The sequence below is a fragment of the Schistocerca piceifrons genome, chromosome 5 (assembly GCF_021461385.2).
Source record: "Schistocerca piceifrons isolate TAMUIC-IGC-003096 chromosome 5, iqSchPice1.1, whole genome shotgun sequence".
NCBI lineage: Eukaryota > Metazoa > Arthropoda > Insecta > Orthoptera > Acrididae > Schistocerca > Schistocerca piceifrons.
Window position 1 is genome coordinate 143197411 of NC_060142.1, and position 22356 is coordinate 143219766.

General features: G+C 44.8%; 1 protein-coding gene and 1 pseudogene across 1 annotated transcript in view; one reads left to right on the forward strand and one right to left on the reverse strand.

Moving 5' to 3' along the window:
* Positions 1–18295, reverse strand: part of LOC124798810 (probable cytochrome P450 6a14) — a 49652-nt gene extending 31357 nt beyond the window's left edge. Inside the window, exons 1-2 of the mRNA XM_047262339.1 lie at positions 18172–18295; positions 556–818 (exon numbers count right to left, since the gene is read on the reverse strand). Of these exons, the coding sequence (XP_047118295.1) occupies positions 556–818; positions 18172–18252 (344 nt within the window). The 5' untranslated portion in view covers positions 18253–18295. The remainder of the gene's footprint in view (positions 1–555; positions 819–18171) is intronic.
* LOC124799499 lies at positions 14803–14920 on the forward strand (annotated as a pseudogene).
* Positions 18296–22356: the final 4061 nt, after the last annotated feature.

Genomic DNA, 22356 nt, shown 5'->3' on the forward strand with positions numbered 1-22356 from the left:
TACGATGTACTGAAATAATGGCTTTTACTAGGGGAATTTTATTTAAACTATTTCTGAATTCTGTGCTGTGAGGCTGAAGGCCGCAGAATCTGTACTCAGAATCTGAGTAGTGAAAATGAAAAAAAAAGTTAATTGCATAACTAAGTTACTAAAGGAGTGTAAAACCAAAACAGGATAGCAGTGGGCAGCCCTGCTTCGTTACAGGGTGTTATAGAGCGATAATGAAATTAATTGGACTTATAAGATAAGAAATGGTTCTCTGTAGAAGCGCCAAAGAAAGGAATTTGTGGCAAACGCTGACTGGAAGCTGGCTGGAAGAAGACATAGGATGGTAGGGCACGTGTTAAGGCACAACGCAATTACTTGCATGGTACTAGAAGGGAGTTGCAAAGGGTAAAACCGGTAGGGCAACGAATTGCGTTCCGTGTAAGAGCTACAATGAGATGAAGAGTTGGATGCAAGAGAGGAAGTCATGGCAGATTGCATCAAACCTGTTGGAAAACTAACAACGCAAAAATGTAAAAAGCGCCTCCGTCGTGCACGCGCGTGGCTTACGTGAGGAGTTTCCAGATGTGCGGGGCAAACGTTTCCATAAGGACTCGCTCGATCTGGGGTGGCTGTGGGCGGAAGAGCGCCCTCGCCCAGCGCCGGAAGTCGCAGTCGGGGTTCCGCTGGCAGTTCAGCTTGACGCCGAAGGCCAGCGAGCCGATCACCTCGGTCGTGTAGAGCGCGCACGCCTCTCGGAACTCGATGACGCTGCACTTCTGCGCCGCTTCGGACAGCACCTCCACCATCTCGGTGCCGCACTCGTTCAGCGTCTGCGAACAAACGGGGCTTCAGCTGAGGCTCCCTGGACGAGACGACTGTGTCGCTCGTCTCTGTGACGCTCGCCTCAGCAGCTCTGACACGCCTTACACTGCCACGCGATGACTAGATGGCAAAACGCAATCACACAAATGAATTTTTCTTGTCCTTGAATGAGGATACCTCAAGTCGTGTGTAAATTTACTGTCACGACTTTTACGCTGATGAGCCAAAATACACTACTGGCCATTAAAATTGTCACACCAAGAAGAAATGCACATGATAACGGGTATTCATTGGACAAATATATTATACTAGAACTGACATGTCATTACATTTTCATGCAGTTTAGGTGCATAGATCCAGAGGAATCAGTACCCAGACCAACCACCTCTGGCCGCAATAACGGCCTTGACACGCCTGGGCATTGAGTCAGAGCTTGCATGGCCTGTACAGGTACAGTTGCCCATGTAGCTTCATCACGATACCACAGTTCATCAAGAGTAGTGACTGGCGTATTGTGACGAGCCAGCTGCTCGGCCACCATTGACCAGACGTTTTCAATTGGTGAGTGATATGGAGAGTGTGATGGCCAGGGCAGCAGTCGAACATTTTCTGTACCCAGAAAGGCCCGTACAAGACCTGCAACACACGTAACACATCTGAAATGTAACGTCCACTGTTCAAAATGCCGTCAATGCGAACAAGAGGTGACCGAGATGTGTAACCAATGGCACCCCATACCATCAAATGGTTCAAATGGCTCTGAGCACTATGCGACGTAACTTCTGAGGTCATCAGTCGCCTAGAACTTAGAACTAATTAAACCTAACTAACCTAAGGACATCACACACGTCCATGCCCGAGGCAGGATTCGAACCTGCGACCGTAGCGGTCGCTCGGTTCCAGACTGTAGCGCCTAGAACCGCACGGCCACTTCGGCCGGCCCCATACCATCACGCCGGGTGATACGCCAATATGACGATGACGAATACACGCTTCCAATGTGCGTTTACCGCGATGTCGCCAAACACGGATGCGACCATCATGATGCTGTAAACAGAACCTGGATTCATCCGAAAAAATGACGTTTTGCCATTCGTGCACCCAGCTTCGTCGTTGAGTACACCATCGCGCTCCTGTCTCTGATGCAGCGTCAAGGGTAACCTCAGCCATGGTCTCGGAGCTGATAGTCCATGCTGCTGCAAACGTCGTCGAACTGTTCGTGCAGATCGTTGTTGTCTTGTAAACGTCCCCATCTGTTGACTCAGGGATCGAGACGTGGCTGCACGATCCGTTACAGCCATGCGGATAAGACGCCTGTCATCTCGACTGCTGGTGATACGAGGCCGTTGGGATACAGCAGGGCGTTCCGTATTACCCTCCTGAACCCACCGATTCCATATTCTGCTAACAGTCATTGGATCTCGACCAACGCGAGCAGCATTGTCGCGATACGATAAACCGCAATCGCGATACGCTACAATCCGATCTTTATCAAAGTCGGAAACGTGATGGTACGCGTTTCTCCTCCTTACACGAGGCATCACAACAACGTTTCACCAAGCAACGCCGGTAGACTGCTGTTTGTGTATGAGAAATCGGTTGGAATTTTCCTCATGTCAGCACGTTGTAGGTGTCGCCACCGTCGCCAACCTTGTGTGAATGCTCTGAAAAGCTAATCATTTGCATATCACAGCATCTTCTTCCTGTCGGTTAAATTTCGCGTCTGTAGCTCGTCACCTTCGTGGTGTAGCAATTTTAGTGGCCAGTGGTGTATTATGACCACCTACTGAAAAGTGTGTTGGTCCACTTCTGGAACGCAATTCGGCAGAGTATCTGTGGGGCACAGATTCGAAGAGTACTTGATTCCAGAGTGTTGTGGCACCAGATGCATGCGCACAAGTCACACACTTGCCGTAAATCACGGCAGTGGGTTTGTGGGTACGGGGCTGGCGTCCGATAGCGTCCCACTTGGGTTTCGTCGTATTCAGATAAGCCGAATTTGATGGCCAAAACATCAACGTGGGTTCACTGTCATGCTCCTCAAAACCATTGCAGCAGGATTTTCGAACTATTCGCCAATTTTAAGTACACTGACGTGGGTCGTCGTAGAGTAATGCGTTTAAATGACCTACATCATACCTCGAAGGTCTTTTCCTGAACGTGGAGAGTAACTAGTATCAAAATGATCCTGCTTAAAACGAGAAAAGCATTTTCTCGTTGTGCCCTGTCCAACGCCATTATTCTCATACTTCTGGCTGCCTCCGTTGCTGTCACCCCTCTATTGAACTTTAAAACAAGAATATGTCGGAAATATTCCTGTTTCTCCACTTGGCATATCATTAGCGTCCTAAACTTCACTCACTATACAAAGATGACAATATGTAAACTCAAATAGCAACAGTGAACTACAAATATAAATGAGAATCGATAAATAAACCCATAGCAACCAGAATACCAACATGCAAAACAAAAACGCTACGAACTTAGGTGCCGAACTAATACACTGGACTTAATTTGAGGCCGGCCGGGGTGGCCGAGCGGTTCTAGGTGCTACAGTCTGGAACCGCGCGACCGCTACGGTCGCAGGTTCGAATCCTGCCTCGGGCATGGATGTGTGTGATGTCGTTAGGTTAGTTAGGTTTAAGTAGTTCTAAATTCTAGGGGACTCATGACCTTAGAAGTTAAGTCCCATAGTACTCAGAGCCATTTGAACCATTTGAACTTAATTTGAGGAAGAAATTTCTGAGGACGTACGTGTGGAGCACAGCATTTGAAAGTTATTTGCTCTGACCCGATCGTTCGTTCGTTCATGAGCACTAAAATGTTTGCCTGTTTTTTACTCAAAACTTAATTTACTGTCCTCTGTTACCACTACCAAAACCAAACTATGCGCTGCCCCAAAAAATTGAAACACTGAAATTACGTAGCAACACTATGAAACACACACTGTTCACTGGCACAATAAAATTTCAATTACAAAGAAAATTCTTAGAATTTGCGCACTGGAAATGTGAGATGAGAAGCGGAAGAACCAACAAAATATGGAAAGAATCTCACGTGAAATATTACAGCACAATCAGCAACAACAGTCCAGCATGAAGAAATGGGGCCAGCAAAAGTATGCTAAAGTAAAACTTAAATGCTGGGAGAAAGATTGGGATGATTTTCTCATACCAAAGAAAATTCTTATTTGAAATGAAAATTCTAATCTGTTCATTACACTGACGACACTGTATTGTAAACTCTTATTTCATAAGAAGGTAAAACTCACAGGAAAACAAAATCTTTACTTTCTTTACAAAAGTATTACAAGACAATGCATTTACGATTATGCAAATTGAAATGAATTAAGCTGAAATGACTTAAACAGAGGTGGAGAGGTGGACTGTTCTAATGCAAGAATCACTAACGGTATCAGTGTGCACCGGCAAAAAATTATTACCTTGAAAACATATCTATAATGCAATTCTATTCTGTCTGTTCCATAAATGCTGCGTCTGTACGTCCTTAGATCGGGTTAATAATTCACAACAATTTTCTTCAGCAAAATCCTCCTCCAACATGCACTACACTAAAAGTTCTACCAGCTTACTCCAAACATGGGTACAAAGAAGGTAACTGCGAAGAAACCATGGGTAACAGAAGAAATGCCGGCTTCGGTGGCCGAGTGGTTCTAGGCGCTACAGTCTGGAACCGCGCGACTGCTACGGTCGCAGGTTCGAATCCTGCCTCTGGCATAGATGTGTGTGATGTCCTTAGGTTAGTTAGGTTTAAGTAGTTCTAAGTTCTAGGGGACTGATGACCTCAGAAGTTAAGTCGTATAGTGCTCAGAGCCATTTGAACCATTTTTAACTGATCCCTACTATATCTAGATTGAGCCTTTGCATTTCCCTTTTCAGATTTTCTAGTTTCTTTACCACGTTCAAGATTCTGACATTCCACGCCCCGACTCGTAGAACGTTATCCTTCCGTTGATTAGTCAATCTTTCTTTCATGGTAACCTCCCCCTTAGCAGTCCCCTCCCAGAGATCAGAATGGGGGACTATTCCGGAATCTTTTGCCAATGGAGAGATCATCATGACACTTCTTCAATTGCAGGTCACATGTTCTGTGGATACACGTTACTTGTCTGTAATGCAGTGGTTTCCATTGCCTTCTGCATCCTCACGCCGTTGATCTATGCTGATTCTTCCGCCTTTAGGGGCAGTTTCCCACCCCTAGGACAAGAGAGTGCCCTGTACCTCTGTCCGCTCCTCAGCCCTCTTTGACAAGACATTTGCCAGAATGAGTGTGACTTTTTATGCAGGAAGTCTTCGGCCGCCAATGCTGATTATTAATCAAAATTGAAGTAGCGGCGGGATTCGAAACCGAGACGAAGACATTTTGATTACGAATCTAAGACGCTCACCTTTCTGAAACTTGGTGAGTTACTCCTCAGGCATGTCCTCAAGTAGTAATAGGCCAACTTTTTTATTTTAATTTATTCATTAGCTGTTGCAGAATACAGACCAAAAACATATTTCAGTACCACATCTTTGTTTCAGGCGTCTGCCGTTTTTCATTTTATCATATTTCAGAAAACTGTGGTACTACCTCCTGCACAATAGCCTAAAAATTAAGAAAATTGTTAGTTTTCTTATTTCAAATAAGATTTGCAGACTGCAGGACTTCCGTCATGGACACACTTCAGATGGACAGGGCAACTTTAACTCCTCCGATGGGGGGGTGTTTCATGATGCCTGAATTTCTTCTTAAAAAATTAGAAAATGTTGTCCAAGAGTCAATAGACAATGTACAAAAAGATCTACGTTGATTTATTCATTAGTTTTGCCAAAAAATTCGTAAAAAGTCTTACACTATAGGCTGAGTGAGGAAAATGGACCCTAAGTCCAGTATTTGCTTAATGACCAATTGCCTGGTTAGTGGAGAAGTTGAGTCAGCCCTGTGAATGCTCACCCCATTCTCAGTGCCACACAGAATTTGATTTTTATCTTGGGAATTAACCAAAGAGTTACACTGGAGGTAAAGATGTTATGTCAGTCACGCTGGATTGGGTTTGACAAAAATTCGTACCCAGGTCTGTCATATGTAGAATTCCAACAGAAATCACTTTGGTCCTTAAAACACAATGAAGTGAAAATCTAAACTATTGTGAGGCAACATTTTACGGCGTGAGTTGTTCTTCTTCTGGTAAAGATTACTGAGTTTCAGTTGTAATGTGCATGTATTTTTCCATCAGAGTAACAGATATCTTGTCAGTGCACAAGAGACATTATAGCTTAAATTAAATGTTTTATTTTATAACATAGGTAGGAATGACAGGAGTGGAGTTTAATTATTGATTTTTTGTTCTTATATATAAAAAAAGCTGCTGTTGAACACTCTAGAGAAAGAGACGATCCGAGAAAACAATGAGAATACCATCTGGCTGTGAGCAATAAAAACTTGAGAGACAGAGAGAGAGAAGAGAATTAGCTACAGTTTAATTACGTCTCACTGGCCACGTTCTAAAAATGTATAATGTTCTTTAGTTTAGAGGTATAACAATGATATACAATTACTGCGATTGTAAAAGTGAGATGGGCATTCAAAACGTTGTTCGAGATTGTAAAGATGTATCGTGTAATTTGTTCTAGATGCAATACGGGGCACATTACTGAAAGGAGCTATTATTCATTGTTCAGATTGCTGGCTGTTATTTAAAAAAATCCGTTTATAGAGAAATGAATATAGGCTTTTGGATTTTCCGTAAGGTGTATCTCTACAGCTACATCTACGTGATTACTCTGCTATTCACAATAAAGTCCTTGGCAGAGGGTTCAATGAACCACTTTCAAGCTGTCTCTCGACCGTTCCACTCTCGAACGGCACGCAGGAAAAACGAGCACTTCAATTTTTCTGTGCGAGCCCTGATTTCTCTTATTTTAACGTGATGATCATTTCTCCCTGCGTAGGTGGGTGGTAACAGAATGTTTTCGCAATCGGAGGAGAAAACTGGTGATTGGAATTTCATGAGAAGATCCCGTCGCAACGAAAAACGCCTTTGCTTTAATGATTGCCACTCCAATTCACGTGTCTCGCCTATTTCGTGATAATACAAAACGAGCTGCCCTTCTTTGTACTTTTTCGATGTCATCCGTCAGTCCCACCTGATGCGGATCCCACACCGCACAGCAATACTCCAGAATAAGGCGGACAAGCGTGGTGTAAGCAGTCTCTTTAGTAGACCTGTTGCACTTTCTAAGTAATCTGCCAATGAATCGCAGTCTGTGGTTTGCTCTACCCACAATATTATGTATGCGATCGTTCTAATTTAGGTTATTTGTAATTGTAATCCCTAAGTATTTAGTTGAATTTATAGCCTTCGGATTAGTGTGACTTATCGTGTAATCGAAATTTAGCTGATTTCTTTTAGTACTCATGTGAATAACTTAACACTTTTCCTTACACAGGGTCAATTGCCACTTTTCGCACTATACAGATATCTAAATCATTTTGCAAGTCGTTATCATCATCTGATGACTTTACAAGACACTCAATGACAGCATCATCTGCAAACAATCTAAGACGGCTACTGAGATTGTCTCCTATGTCGTTAATATAGATCAGGAACAATAGAGGGCCTGTAATACTTCATTGGGGAACGCCGGATATTACTTTTGTTTTAATCGATGACTTTACGTCTATTACTATAAACTGTGGCCTTTCTGACAGGAAATGACGAATCCAGTCGCACAACTGAGGCGATACTCCGTAGGCACCCAGTTTGGTTAGAAGAAGCGTGTGAGGAACGGTGTCGAATGCCTTCTCGAAATCTAAAAATATGGAGTCAATTTGACATCCCTTGTCGATAGCACTTATTACTTAATGAGTATAAAGAGCTGGTTGTGTTTCACAAGAACGATATTTTCTGAAACCATGCTGACTATGTGTCAATGAATCGTTTTCTTCGAGGTACTTCATAATGTTCGAACACAGTATATGTTCCAAAACCCTGCTGAAAATCGACGTTAGTGATATAAGCCTGTAATTCAGCGGATTACGTCTACTTCCCTTTTTGGGTATTGGTGTGACTTGAGCAATTTTCCAGTCTTTAGGTACGGATCTTTCTGTGAGCGAGTGGTTGCATATAACTGCTAAATATGGAGCTATTTTATCAGCATACTCTGAGAGGAACCTGACTGGTATACAATCTGGACCGGAGGCCTTGCCTTTATTAAGTGATTGAAGCTGCTTCGTTACACCGAGGATATCTACTTCTATGTTTCTCAACTTGGCAGTTGTTCTTGATTGGAATTCAGGAATATTTACTCCGTCTTCTTTGGTGAAGGAGTTTTGGAAAACGGTGTTTAACAACTCTGCTTTAGTGGCACTGTTGTTATCGCGCAGTGAAGGTATTGATTGCGTCTTGCCACTGGTGCCCTTTATACAGGGTGGTCCATTGATCGTGACCGGACCAAATATCTCACGAAATAAGCGTCAAACGAAAAAACTACAAAGAACGTAAGTTGTCTTGCTTGAAGGGGGAAACCAGATGACGCTATGGTTGGCCCACTAGATGGCGCTGCCATAGGTCAAACTGATATTAACTGCGTTTTTTAAAATAGGAACCCCCATTTTTTATTACATATTCGCGTATTACGTAAAGAAATATGAATGTTTTAGTTGGACCACTTTTTTCGCTTTGTGATAGATGGCGCTGTAATAGTCACAAACATGTGGCCCACAATTTTAGACGAACAATTGGTAACAGGTAGGCTTTTTTAAATTAAAATACAGAACGTAGGTACGTTTAAACCACTGGCTTCTATCCCGACCTGTGGAAAACCTCCCGTATCCTGATGTTCTCCAAACCCAATCAGCCTCCATCTGATGCCTCTTCCTATCGTCCTATCTGTCTCACGTCGGTGTTCAGCAAGCTCTTGGAATCCATCCTTTCCCGGCGCATCCATCTCCACCTCCACCAAAACCACCTCCTCCCAAACACCCAATGTGGCTTTCGACCTTCCTTCTCTGCTGATGACCAATCCTCCGCCTCACTCATCTCCTCTCCCTCCAGCTTAACTCCCGTCGCTCCGCCATTTTTGTCTCACTTGACCTTGAAAAGGCCTACGACCGTGTCTGGCATCCCGGTCTCCTGTTTAAACTCCAAACCTACGCCCTTCCTATCAACTACATCCGTCTGGTGGCCTCCTTCCTCTCCCGCCGCCCCTCCTACGTTACCATCCATCATGCCAATTCCCGCACCTTCTACCCCTCTGCCGGTGTGCCCCAGGGCTCTGTCCTCTCCCCTCTCCTCTACCTCCTGTACACAGCAGATATGCCCCAACCCCCCCCTCCAGTGCACCTCTTGCAATATGCTGATGACACCGAATTCCTCGCCCTCGCTCCTACCCTCCAACGGTCCCAACGCCTTCTCCAGAATCACCTTGACCTTTTTGCTGCATGGTGTAACCAATGGCTCCTGAAACTCAATCCTTCCAAGACCCAGGCAATCATCGTAGGTCGTACCACTCGCTCCTTCCGGCTCCTGGATTTCTCCCTTACTGTCTGCGCACGTCCTGTCCGTCTCACCCCCACCCTCACCTACCTTGGCCTCACCATTGACCGTCACCTCACCTGGATCCCTCATCTCCGATCCATCCAATCCAAAGCCCACAACCGCCTCCGCCTCCTCAAACTCCTCTCTGGCCGGACATGGGGGTTGCACCCCTCTACCATCCTCCACACCTACAAATCCTTAATCCGTCCCATCCTCTGTTATGCCAGTCCTGCCTGGATATCTGCCCCCCCCAAATTCTATCAGTCCCTCCAGATCCTTGAGCGTCATGCACTCCGCCTCGCCTTCCGTATCCGCCTCCCGTCCCCCACGCGGCTCCTCTATGATCTCATTCCTTTCCCCCATCTGCTCCTCTTCCTCGAACATATCCGCATCCTCTACACCTCCCGCCGTCTTGAACCCCCTCACCCCCTGGTTGCTCCTCTCCTCTCCCATCCTCGCCCCCTGCCCCGTCTTCACCGTTGTGTCCCCCCTACCCTCCATCTCTACACCCTCCATCTCCTTTCCCAAGGTGGCTTCCGTCAACTCCCCCTCCCGGATGATGCCCTCTCTCCCTCCATTTATCCTTCCTATCAACTCTGATCCTCCCTCCCCCTCCTTTCCTCTGTCCTTTCCCTGGGCTCCCTCTTCCCCCCCCTTCCGTCCTGTTTCCTCCCCACTACACCTCTCCCTACCTCCCTTCTCCCCCCCAGTCCTTTTGTATTCCCCTCCTCTGCCTACCCCCCCCCCCCCTCCCTGTCGCGTCTGCCCCCCACCCCTCTTATGGGTCCTCATCCTCCATCAGCTCCTTTCCCGGTTCCCCCCCCCCCCTTCGCTTTTACTCTCCTTTCCCCCCCTTTTTGTTTTCCCATCTCCTGTTCAGTTTCCCCCCACGTGCTCTCGACTGTGGTGTCACCTTTGCCGACTTTTTCGTGCTGTGTCCTAGTGACTATTCAGTGTTGTGTTGCGAACAGAAACCATGCTGTCGCTGGGTGTGCGTTTTATATACTTTGCGAACAGAATCCAGACTGTCGCCGTGTTTTTTTAATTGTCTATTGTTTCCCCTGTCTGCTCCGTATGTATTTTTATTCGCTTCATCATCCCTCTGTTGTTTGTTTTCATTTCCCCATTTTCTTTTCACCTTGTTACTCAATGAGTCCCCGATTTTATCGCCTGTTTTTTATTATTATTTATTCTCCTGCTCTTTGTCAGAAAACCTGTAGGCTGCAGAGCGGCGTCCTAAGCTGCTGCCAGCCCGCCCCCTTCGGGGGGAATTGAAATTCAATAAAGAAAAAAAAAAAAAAAAAAAAGTACGTTTAAACATTTTATTTCGGTTGTTCCAATGTGATACATGTACCTTTGTGAACTTACCATTTCTGAGAACGCATGCTGTCACAGCGTGATTACCTGTAAATACCACATTAATCCAATAAAAGCTCAAAATGATGTCCGTCAACCTCAATGCTTTTGGCAATACGTGTAACGTCATTCCTCTCAACAGCGAGTAGTTCGCCTTCCGTAAAGTTCGCACATGTGTAAGGTGTCAGGCAAATCCAACACCTTCCATGAAAACCCTGACATGATAAGCAAATCCAGTAGTATGTCACATAGCTCCGAATAAATCCTGACATTAAATTAACCAAAGTAATACGAGTAACGAGTGAGCAAATGGAATACCACAGACTAACACAAGAATGCCTAAATGCATGTCATACCTTCCCACCGTGAGACAGACGCAGTTCCGAGGGGAGAAACGAGAACAGAAGCCGAGAGCAGAACCGTGTTAAGCTAGAAGGCCCTACGATAAGGGACGGACACCCACGTCGCCAGCTAACCAAGAGGACCACCCCCCAGCCCACGTTAAAAGCTAGAGCCCTCCAGAAGAACAGTATAGATCTTACGATAACACTAAAAGGGCCACACCAGCCGCAAGTTTTAGCATGAGACTTTTTCGCGTCTCTGTTACGTTGCAAACTTTAAAAACATTGCCCCACCACTAAAAGTAACCGACAGGACCACCCCCCAGCCCATGTTAAATGATAGAGCCCTCCAGAAGAACAGTATAGATCTTACGATAACACTAAAAGGGCCACGCCAGCTGCAAGTTTTAGCGTCAGACTTTTTCGCGTCTCTGTTACGTTGCAAACTTTAAAAACATTGCCCCACCACGAAAAGTATAACGTTTCTCATTGGATAGACAGAACTTTTGTAGGCGGAACTTAAGGTTAACATTGAGACCCTGATTGGTCAGATGAAAACACAGCCAGATAGTTTTTTTTTTAAACCAACTTCGGTAAATTGTAGTAACGAGAAGTTAGGGGGGAGTTGCTTCCGAGACGGCGAAGGTGGAGCTGCGCCGCCCGCTGCCCCTGAAGCTGCCTAACCAACGACAAGGTAATGAACGCACGCGATGCCGCATAACAGCGCATAAAGCTTCACTCAGAACTGCAGAAGTCTCATCTGTTATATCCCAGTTTTGCGTAATACTACTGTCGATCGTCAATTAAAGCTCATGGTATTCACATTTGCTACTTACGTTAAAATCTGAAACGCGATGATTTTTCTGTTATATAATTATTGAAAAGCCACATCAGCCACTGTAATTTACGACAAGTTAGATAAGTAATTAAAGACAATTGAGGGTCACTGTAGACCATTTTGATAGTTTTCTCTCTTGTGAAACTTATTTTAAACCTAGATTATAGATGTGATATGGCATAGGTCATCCTTCGATGCATTGTAGAACTTGGAAACCCATTCAGGGAATATTCGTTCACATTCTTGTTGAACGCAGTTGGTTTTTATCATCCTGTATTAAAATATTTCCTTTTATCAATAGTGCAATTTATAAACAATGTTTTGTGAGTAGAATAAAATTTCCAATGGTAAACTTAACTGCTTTTTCGACGTTATTTTACCAGCTAACTAAAAATAGGAAAGCCTTGAACCCCTTCCACTAAATTTAGTTAGTATTAAGATTATTTTACAGGGAGTGCAGTGGAGCTGACGCTGAAATCATTAAGTATTTGGTTATATCATCGCTAGTCTCACTGAACCCTTCTGAACTCTACATGTCATGTGTGGTCTGGCGTCTCCTTACCAGCAACAGGTCCCAGGTTCAAACTAGTCAATTCCCTAAAAAACACGCTCAGGGCGTCGTTGCGCGAAAGTGGTAGGGAGACATGACTTAGAACTAACAGACACCACGCAGAATGTTAGACATGCATTGACAATTCGCTGACGCATGTAGTCAGGCGTTGTCGGTGGATCACGATAGAAATATCCTTCAACTTTACCCACAGAAAGAAATTCGGGGACGTCAGATCCGGTGAACGTGCGGGGCATGGTATGGTGCTTCGACGACCGATCCACCTGTCATGAAATATGCTACTCAGTACCGTTTCAACCGCACACGAGCTATGTGCCAGACATCCACCATGTTGGAAATACATCGCCATTCTGTCATACAGTGAAACATCTTGTAGTAACATCGGTAGAACATTACGTAGGAAATCAGCATACATTGCACCATTTAGATTGCCATCGATCAAATGGGGGCCAATTATCCTTCCTCCCATAACGCCGCACCATACATTAACCCGCCAAGGTCGCTGATGTTCCACTTGTCGCAGCCATCGTGGATTTTCCGTTGTCCAATAGTACATATTATGCCGGTTTACGTTACCGCTGTTGGTGAATGACGCTTCGTCGCTAAATAGAACGCGTGCAAAAATCTGTCATCGTCCTGTAATTTCTCTTGTGCCCAGTGGCAGAACTGTACACGACGTTCAAAGTCGTCGCCATGCAATTCCTGGTGCATATAAATATGGTATGGGTGCAATCGATGTTGATGTAGCATTCTCAAAAGCGACGTTTTTGAGGTTCCCGATTCTCGCGCAATTTGTCTGCTACTGATGTGCGGATTAGCTGCGACAGCAGCTAAATCAACTACTTGGGCATCATCATTTGTTGCAGGTCGTGGTTGACGTTTCACATGTGGCTGAACATTTCCTGTTTCCTTAAATAACGTAACTATCCGTCCAACGGTCCGGACACTTGGATGATGTCGTCCAGGATACCGAGCAGCATGCATAGCACACGCCCGTTGGCCATTTTGATCACAATAGCCGTACATCAACACGATATCGACCTTTTCCGCAATTGGTAAACGGTCCATTTCAACACGGGTAATGTATCACGAAGCAAATACCGTCCACACTGGCGGAATGTTACGTGATACTACGTACTTATACGTTTGTGACTATTACAGCGCCATCTGTCACAAAAGCGAAAAAAGTGGTCCAACTAAAACATTCATATTTCTTTAAGTACTACACGAATATGTAATAAAAATGGGGGTTCCTATTTTAAAATACGTAGTTGATATCAGTTTGACCTATGGCAGCGCCATCTTACGGGTCAACTATAGCGCCATCTGGTTTCCCCCTTCAAGGTAGACGAGTTTCGTACTTTGTAGCTTTTTAGTTTGATGCTTATTTCGTGAGATATTTGGTCCGGTCACTATCAATGGACCACCCTGTATACCACATAAATTGGTCAGTGATGGTACTGATCCCCTATGGTACACAAAACGGATCAGATCGCTGCTGCAGAAGCAGCGAGAAAAGCATGCCAAATTTGAAAGAACGCAAAATCCCCAAGATTGGCTTAGTTTTGCAGAAGTTAGAAATATAGCGAGTGCTTCAATGCGAGATGCTTTTAATAATTTCTACAACGAAACTCTGTCTCAGAATCTGGCAGAAAACCCAAAGAGATAGTGGTCATACATAAACCACACCTGTGGCAAGACGCAATCAATACCTTCACTGCGCCATAACAACGGTGAAGTCACCGATGAAATGGTTCTAATGGCTGTGAGCACTATGGGACTTAACAGCTGAGATCATCAGTCCCCTAGAAGTTAGAACTACTTAAACCTAACTAACCTAAGGACATCACACACATCCATGCCCGAGGCAGGATTCGAACCTGCGACCGTAGCAGTCGCGCGTTCCAGACTGAAGCGCCTAGAACCGCTCGGCCACTCCGGCCGGGAGTCACTGATGACAGTGCCACTAAAGCAGAGTTTTCCGAAACTCCTTCACCAAAGAAGACGAAATAAATATTCCTGAATTCCAATCAAGAGCAACTGCCAAGATGAGAAACGTAGAAGTAGATACCCTCGGCGTAGCAAAGCAGCTTAAATCACTTATTAAAGGCAAGGGATCCGGTCCAGATTGTATAACAGTCAGGTTCCTTTCAGAGTACGCTGATAGAATAGCTCTATATTTAGCAATTATATACAATCGTTCGTTCACAGAAAGCTCCGTACCTAAAGTCTGGAAAATTGCTCAAGTCTCACAAATACCCACAAAGGGAAATAGGAGTAATCCGCTGAATTATAGGCCCATATCACTAACGTCGATTTGTAGTTGGGTTTTGGAACGTATAATGCCAACGGCCTTGCCGCAGTGATAACACCTGTTCCCGTCAGATCGCCGAAGTTAAGCGCTGTCGGGCTTGGCTAGCACTTGGATGGGTCACCGTCCGGTATGCCGAGCGCTGTTGGCAAGCGGGCTGCACTCAGCCCTTGTGAGGCCAATTGAGGAGCTATCTGACTAAGAAGTAGCGGCTCCGGTCTCGAACATTGAAAACGGCTGGGAGTGCGGTGTGCCGACCACATGCCCCTCGATATCCGCATCCAATGACGCCTGTAGTCTGAGGATGACACGGCGGTCGGTCAGTACCGTTAGGGTCTTCCGTGATCTGTTAGGACGGACTTAAGTTTAGTTTTAGTTTGGAGCACATAATGTGTTCGAACATTATAAATTACCTAGAAGAAAACGAGTTATTGACACATTGCACGTATTCAGAAAACATCGTTCTTGTGAAACACAACTATGTAGCTCGTTCTTGTGAAACACAACTATGTAGCTCTCTATACTCATGAAGTAATGAGTGCTATCGACAGGGGATGTCAATTGATTCCATATTTTTAGATTTCCGGAAGGCTTTCGACACCGTTCCTCACAAGCGTCAACCAAACTGCGTGCCTGTGGAACATCGCCTCAGTTGTGCGACTGGATTCGTGATTTCCTGTCAGAAAGGTAACAGTTCATAGCAAGAGACGGAAAGTCATCGAGTAAAACAGAAGTAATATCCGGCGTTCCCTAAGGAAGTGTTATAGGCCCTCTGTTGTTCCTGATCTATATTAACGACAGAGGAGACAATGTGAGTAGCCCTATTAGATTGTTTGCAGATGATGCTGTCATTGACTGTCTTGTAAAGTCATCAGATGACCAAAACGAATTGCAAAATGATTTAGATAAGATATCTGTGTCGTGCGAAAAGTGGCAATTGACCCTGAATAAAGAAAAGTGTGAAGTTATTCACATGAGTACTACGAGAAATCAGCTAAATTTCGATTACGCGATAACTCACACAAATCTTCAGTCGAAATTCAACTAAATCCTTAGACATTACAGTTACAGATACCCTAAATTGGAACGATCACATAGATAATATTGCGGGTAGAGCAAACCAAAGGCTGTGATTCATTGGCAGGACACTTAGAAGGTGCAAAATGAAATTCGCAACACTAAAGTAAATTTCGAACGTAAAATCGATCGTTAGAACACAAAGGTTATGTTTGTCGACTACAGCGCCGTCCACCACGAATGAGAGCGATGGTTTGAGGAAACAGTACGTACTTTTTGACATAGAATCCGAATATGCAATAAAAATGGGTGTTTCTCACCAGGAAATACAAAATTGACCTTGTCCGTGCGGGCAGGTTGGTTAGTAGGCGGCTAAGTGCAGTACAGAAAAATGTCCCCTTTACTAATATCAACTTTTCACGTAGAACATTTTTTTTTCGTATGATGCATCACTTTCGGAATTCTTAGTTGTCTCAAGTTAAAACAAACACCCTGTGTTTTAGGATAGTTTCATCTATTGTTCATTTTTTGACTGAAGAATGTATTACTGACACGATTGAATTATTTGGCTTGTGCATTTGTAGATCGCCTAGCGATGTGACCACAGGACTTTGTAACGACTGTGGTTTTCTTATTCCGACCCGGCCGCTGTGGCCGAGCCGTTCTAGGCGCTTCAGCCCGGAACCGAGTTGCTGCTACGCTCGCGGGTTCGAATCCTGCCTCGGGCATGGATGTGTGCGATGTCCTTAGGTTAGTTAGGTTTAAGTAGTTCTAAGTTCTAGGGGACTGATGACCTCAGATGTTAAGTTCCATAGTGCTCAGAGCCATTTGAGCCATTTGAATCTTTTTCCGAGCAACGTTAACGTAGTTAGTAAAGTAACTGACATCACTCGTGAAATTTCAACTACTTCGCTTGATCTTGAAGAAAATATATACCAACAGTTGTAATTTTATTTAATAATTTTATTTAGCCACCAGTTTCGGTGCCTCATTCACCCCATCCTTGGGCCCCTACACACGTAGCTAGATAAGTCATCTAATCGTTTGCGCCATTATAGGGACTACTATGTCCAGCTGGACTCCGTAGACCTTCTCGGCAGACGTGGACCCTTCGCAAGCTACAATTGAACATACGATTAGATGACTTTGTAGTAGTTACGTCTCTATGGGCCTGAGGACAGTGCCAGTGAAACTGGTAGCTAAATGGAAATGAGCGTATGGCATCGTTGGCTGGGAGGCCCCATTCGGGGACGTTCGGCCGCCAAGTGCAATTCTTATTTCATTCGACGCCACATTGGGCGACTTGGGGGCCGGCGATGAGGATGAAATGATGGTGAGGACAACACAGCACCCAGTCCACGAGCGGAGAAAATCTCCAACCCGGCCGGGATTCGAACCCGAGCCCGCTTGCATGGGAGGCAAGCACGTTACCACCCAGCTAAGCAGGTGGACTGGTAGCTAAATAAAGTTGTTAAATAAAATTACGGCTGTCGGTATCTATTTTCTTCAAGTCTTCGACCAGCCGCAGTCCAATTCCATCTACAGAAGATGGAGTTACAGAAAACTTTGCTTCATAGTCTGCCTGATCTTGGATAGCCGAGTCACGTATAGTAGCAGCTCATTTCAGTCAACAGGACCTAATCAAAATTCTGATTCCTCGTCTTTCACGGTGCTGAGACAGTTACTTAGACTGATGACGCCAGGTCACTACAATTTACAGAACTTTGAAATCTTTTCTGTTACGTTCAGATCCATGAACAGAAGTTTCATTGGAAAAGAGGTCACTACAGTGGACACAGTGTTAACATTTGTAGGGGGAAGATTATACACTGAATAACGGATGTTAAAACCATTTGCAACGTGATTGAATTGCTGAGGTGTGTCAGCTTTCATGTAAGTTACTGTACAACAGCTTGACCACTGTAATGGAAGAAGTGTGGAGCCTGATACTTCTCTTAATTGACTTGCAGAAAATGCTATAGAGCTCATTAGGCACCTCACAGCTCAGCTTTTGTATACGCTAACGAAAAGTAAAACACAGTGAAATTAACCTGATCACAAATGCATGAAATAAAACTGGAAAAGCTCTCAATGTGAGCTATCGGCGCATGAAGGATTACTGGTTAATTCCTCGGTTTCAACAGAACCATTTTGCAATGTACTATTTGCCCATGACACAACAGTTTTTGGCTTCGGTACTTCCAATAGCTTAATACCTACTACTTCTCTCCAGCGAATGTCAAATGCTACTCTAAGGTTAACGTATTCTTGTTTCCAGTTTACAGTTTGGTGAACACAAGGCTGTAATGAGCATCGTCGATAGCAAAGTTCCCGGAACTGTTCTCCTAGACTATAAGTAGCTTCATCTTTGCAATAAACACTTACCTGAAACATATTCTTGAGCTTCCCACTGGTGAATAAGGGACTGAGTTTGTTGCGCAAATGCCGCCATCTTTCGCCCTTCATGAAGAACAGTTGATTCTCCAGTACCGGTTCCTTGAAGGAGAGACGTTCTCGGTCCATGAAGAAATCGAAGTCTTTGACGAATACTTGACGAATGAGTTCTGGATCGATGACTAGCAAGCTGGGAGCCCGTTTGCGATAAATCCCTACGTAACGCTTATCTGAAACAAATATTGACATCTGTTTTGTGAGTCAAATAAACAAATGTGTACTCATTGTGGACTTCACATTCAAAAAGCTGATCACAACTGGGAAAATTATAAACGGGAAGAGAAAAGATGATCAACCACGGTAAATGAACATCAAAATTTTTCACAACCTGAATTGCGCTCTGTAAGTAGAAAACTTGTAATCTACTTCGAAAAGACACTTGAATCATCGTAATGAATAATACACTCCTGGAAATTGAAATAAGAACACCGTGAATTCATTGTCCCAGGAAGGGGAAACTTTATTGACACATTCCTGGGGTCAGATACATCACATGATCACACTGACAGAACCACAGGCACATAGACACAGGCAACAGAGCATGCACAATGTCGGCACTAGTACAGTGTATATCCACCTTTCGCAGCAATGCAGGCTGCTATTCTCCCATGGAGACGATCGTAGAGATGCTGGATGTAGTCCTGTGGAACGGCTTGCCATGCCATTTCCACCTGGCGCCTCAGTTGGACCAGCGTTCGTGCTGGACGTGCAGACCGCGTGAGACGACGCTTCATCCAGTCCCAAACATGCTCAATGGGGGACAGATCCGGAGATCTTGCTGGCCAGGGTAGTTGACTTACACCTTCTAGAGCACGTTGGGTGGCACGGGATACATGCGGACGTGCATTGTCCTGTTGGAACAGCAAGTTCCCTTTCCGGTCTCGGAATGGTAGAATGATGGGTTCGATGACGGTTTGGATGTACCGTGCACTATCCAGTGTCCCCTCGACGATCACCAGTGGTGTACAGCCAGTGTAGGAGATCGCTCCCCACACCATGATGCCGGGTGTTGGCCCTGTGTGCCTCGGTCGTATGCAGTCCTGATTGTGGCGCTCACCTGCACGGCGCCAAACACGCATACGACCATCATTGGCACCAAGGCAGAAGCGACTCTCATCGCTGAAGATGACACGTCTCCATTCGTCCCTCCATTCACGCCTGTCGCGACACCACTGGAGGCGGGCTGCACGATGTTGGGGCGTGAGCGGAAGACGGCCTAACGGTGTGCGGGACCGTAGCCCAGCTTCATGGAGACGGTTGCGAATGGTCCTCGCCGATACCCCAGGAGCAACAGTGTCCCTAATTTGCTGGGAAGTGGCGGTGCGGTCCCCTACGGCACTGCGTAGGATCCTACGGTCTTGGCGTGCATCCGTGCGTCGCTGCGGTCCGGTCCCAGGTCGACGGGCACGTGCACCTTCCGCCGACCACTGGCGACAACATCGATGTACTGTGGAGACCTCACGCCCCACGTGTTGAGCAATTCGGCGGTACGTCCACCCGACCTCCCGCATGCCCACTATACGCCCTCGCTCAAAGTCCGTCAACTGCACATACGGTTCACGTCCACGCTGTCGCGGCATGCTACCAGTGTTAAAGACTGCGATGGAGCTCCGTATGCCACGGCAAACTGGCTGACACTGACGGCGGCGGTGCACAAATGCTGCGCAGCTAGCGCCATTCGACGGCCAACACCGCGGTTCCTGGTGTGTCCGCTGTGCCGTGCGTGTGATCATTGCTTGTACAGCCCTCTCGCAGTGTCCGGAGCAAGTATGGTGGGTCTGACACACCGGTGTCAATGTGTTCTTTTTTCCATTTCCAGGAGTGTAGTACATTAGATCCAATATATAGAGCATGTCAGAGTGTTTACATACGTAGTGGTGAAACTAAGAAGCGATATGAAATGGCACTGGAAGAGAAAAGGAGGATGAAAAACTTACATGTAATGAAAGGATTTTAGGAAGTTCACTTAATCTCTGAATGAAATGACACATAAGGTAACAGCGTGACAAGAGCTAGGATATTGCCCCAGCGTTTAGAGTTCTATCAAGTAACCACGACAGAAAACATCTAAAGAAATCAGAGGCGCGCTGCTAGGATCGTAAAAGGGCAGCTTAGCCCCGACGATAGTGCAACAGATATACTCGGGAAGCTTAAATGGGAGCACTTGGGAGCTTGACATTCTTGCAAAACCCCGTTGACTAAATTTAGGGAATTATTTTTCGAGGAAGACCGTGGGAAAATTCTGCTTTCGCAGTCGCATATCTCTGGTAGGGATCGTGGGAACTACGTAAGAGAGCTTAGGGTGCTTGCAGAGATAAGTTGGCGATCATTTCTCTTCCGCTCATAACGCCAACTGAGTACAACAAAGTCGCTAATATTGACAGATAGACTACTTATGGTACTCTAGAGAAGACCAGAGAACTAATCTGCCTGTATCTTGCAAGTTCAACATCAAAAGTAAAATTTCTTAGGAAAAAGTAAAATTCCTTCGTAAAGTCTCTGGGCCTTCAGACATATGTACTAATTTTCGACAACGAGACAGTCTTTCCCCCATTCGCCTCCCCTCCCCCCCAGTCTCCCTCCCCCTCTTCCTGCTGTTGTTTGACTAAATTCTGGACGGAAATTACGAACGCAAAATCAGTGTTAACTGCTTATCCTTCGCTGATGACCTAGAAACTAATATTAAGGCTAAGACTGAAATTAAATATGTCAGAGAAAAACTCAGCAAGGTAGCGACACTGAGAAAACCCATTACTTTGAAATCTGCGTCAAAACTTCGTTTATATTTACCCCGTTATTGGTTGCGAACATCGGTAAAGACATTACATCTCACTGTAAAGTTTATTTCAGTCAATACTCACGGGATTATTTTTGGTTATACCGGTTTAGATTGTATGCTGTGAGTCAGTATTTCATTGAGGCTATTACTAGAAGAGCATTGACCGAAATAAACTTTGTAGTAGACTTGGCCACTGTTTCTATGTTTCGATACAGTGTATCGATACGTGGAACTGTTTCAGTGTTTCGGAACCGCTGTGGTTCACTGTTTCGAAACAGTGGTGTTTCATTCCGCCTCTGTCTCGAGATTCAATCTCGAGCCAGACACAGAAACTGTATCGTTGTTTCAAAATAAGACTGTTTCAGTCCACCTGTGCTTGGAACGGACTAATTGTATCGAAACAGTGATGTTTCATTCTGCTCTGTGTCGGACGAGATTCGGGCTTGGCACAGGTGCTGAAACACAACAGACCACTTCATGAAACACTTTCAAGAGTGTCGAAATCTTTTTGACAAGCATTAGCATGAAGCTTAAGATATGCGAAAATAAAGCTTCGTTTCTAGCTGACTGTCCTATTCCGAAATGGCGTAACATCTGCTTTATAAACACTAACCAAACAATAAAACAACGCATACTATTCACATTCAAAATAACGAATATGTGAAAATCATTCAGTTAAATTACACTTTTTTATAACATACTCTTCTCTGTTCGTGTACAGTAATTATATTAAGAAACGCAAGTAAGACTACAACATTTTGAATAAAAAAAGGCGTAGAGTGACAGTTATTAGACATATACATAAATTTGATGTAGGAATAATTGCAAGCAATCTGTTTGACGTATCACTTATAGTGTAATGGTGAACGGGAAGGGCTGGGAAACATGGTGAATTCATAGGAACGGTTCGAAACACCTTGAAAGACAAAATTTTTTCTGTTATATTTTGTTATTTATTCGAATTATTTGGTGCTATTTGTGAGTCTATAGTCACTGTGCCTATTATCCACAGTGTATGCATGGAAATTAGTAGAATGGGTATATTACCCATACTAACGGAATGTGGGAATCCCAATAGCATATCCGTTGTTTCTGCAGTTTGCTCCCACCTCCAGTTCCGTTCGTGGTGGTTCTTCTGTCTTCAGCTATGGCTGTCCTCAGCCAATTGAAAAGTATGAAAGTCACGACACTAAAGCAGCGCATTTGCTGCAGGGAATGCGAAACTGCCAAGACGCCTAAGTGATAGTTTCATACTTTCTGCGATACGATAGCGCTCTCTCACCTCATTTGTGTTTATATAGACATACTTATACAGTAGACATTCAAGATGATAAAAT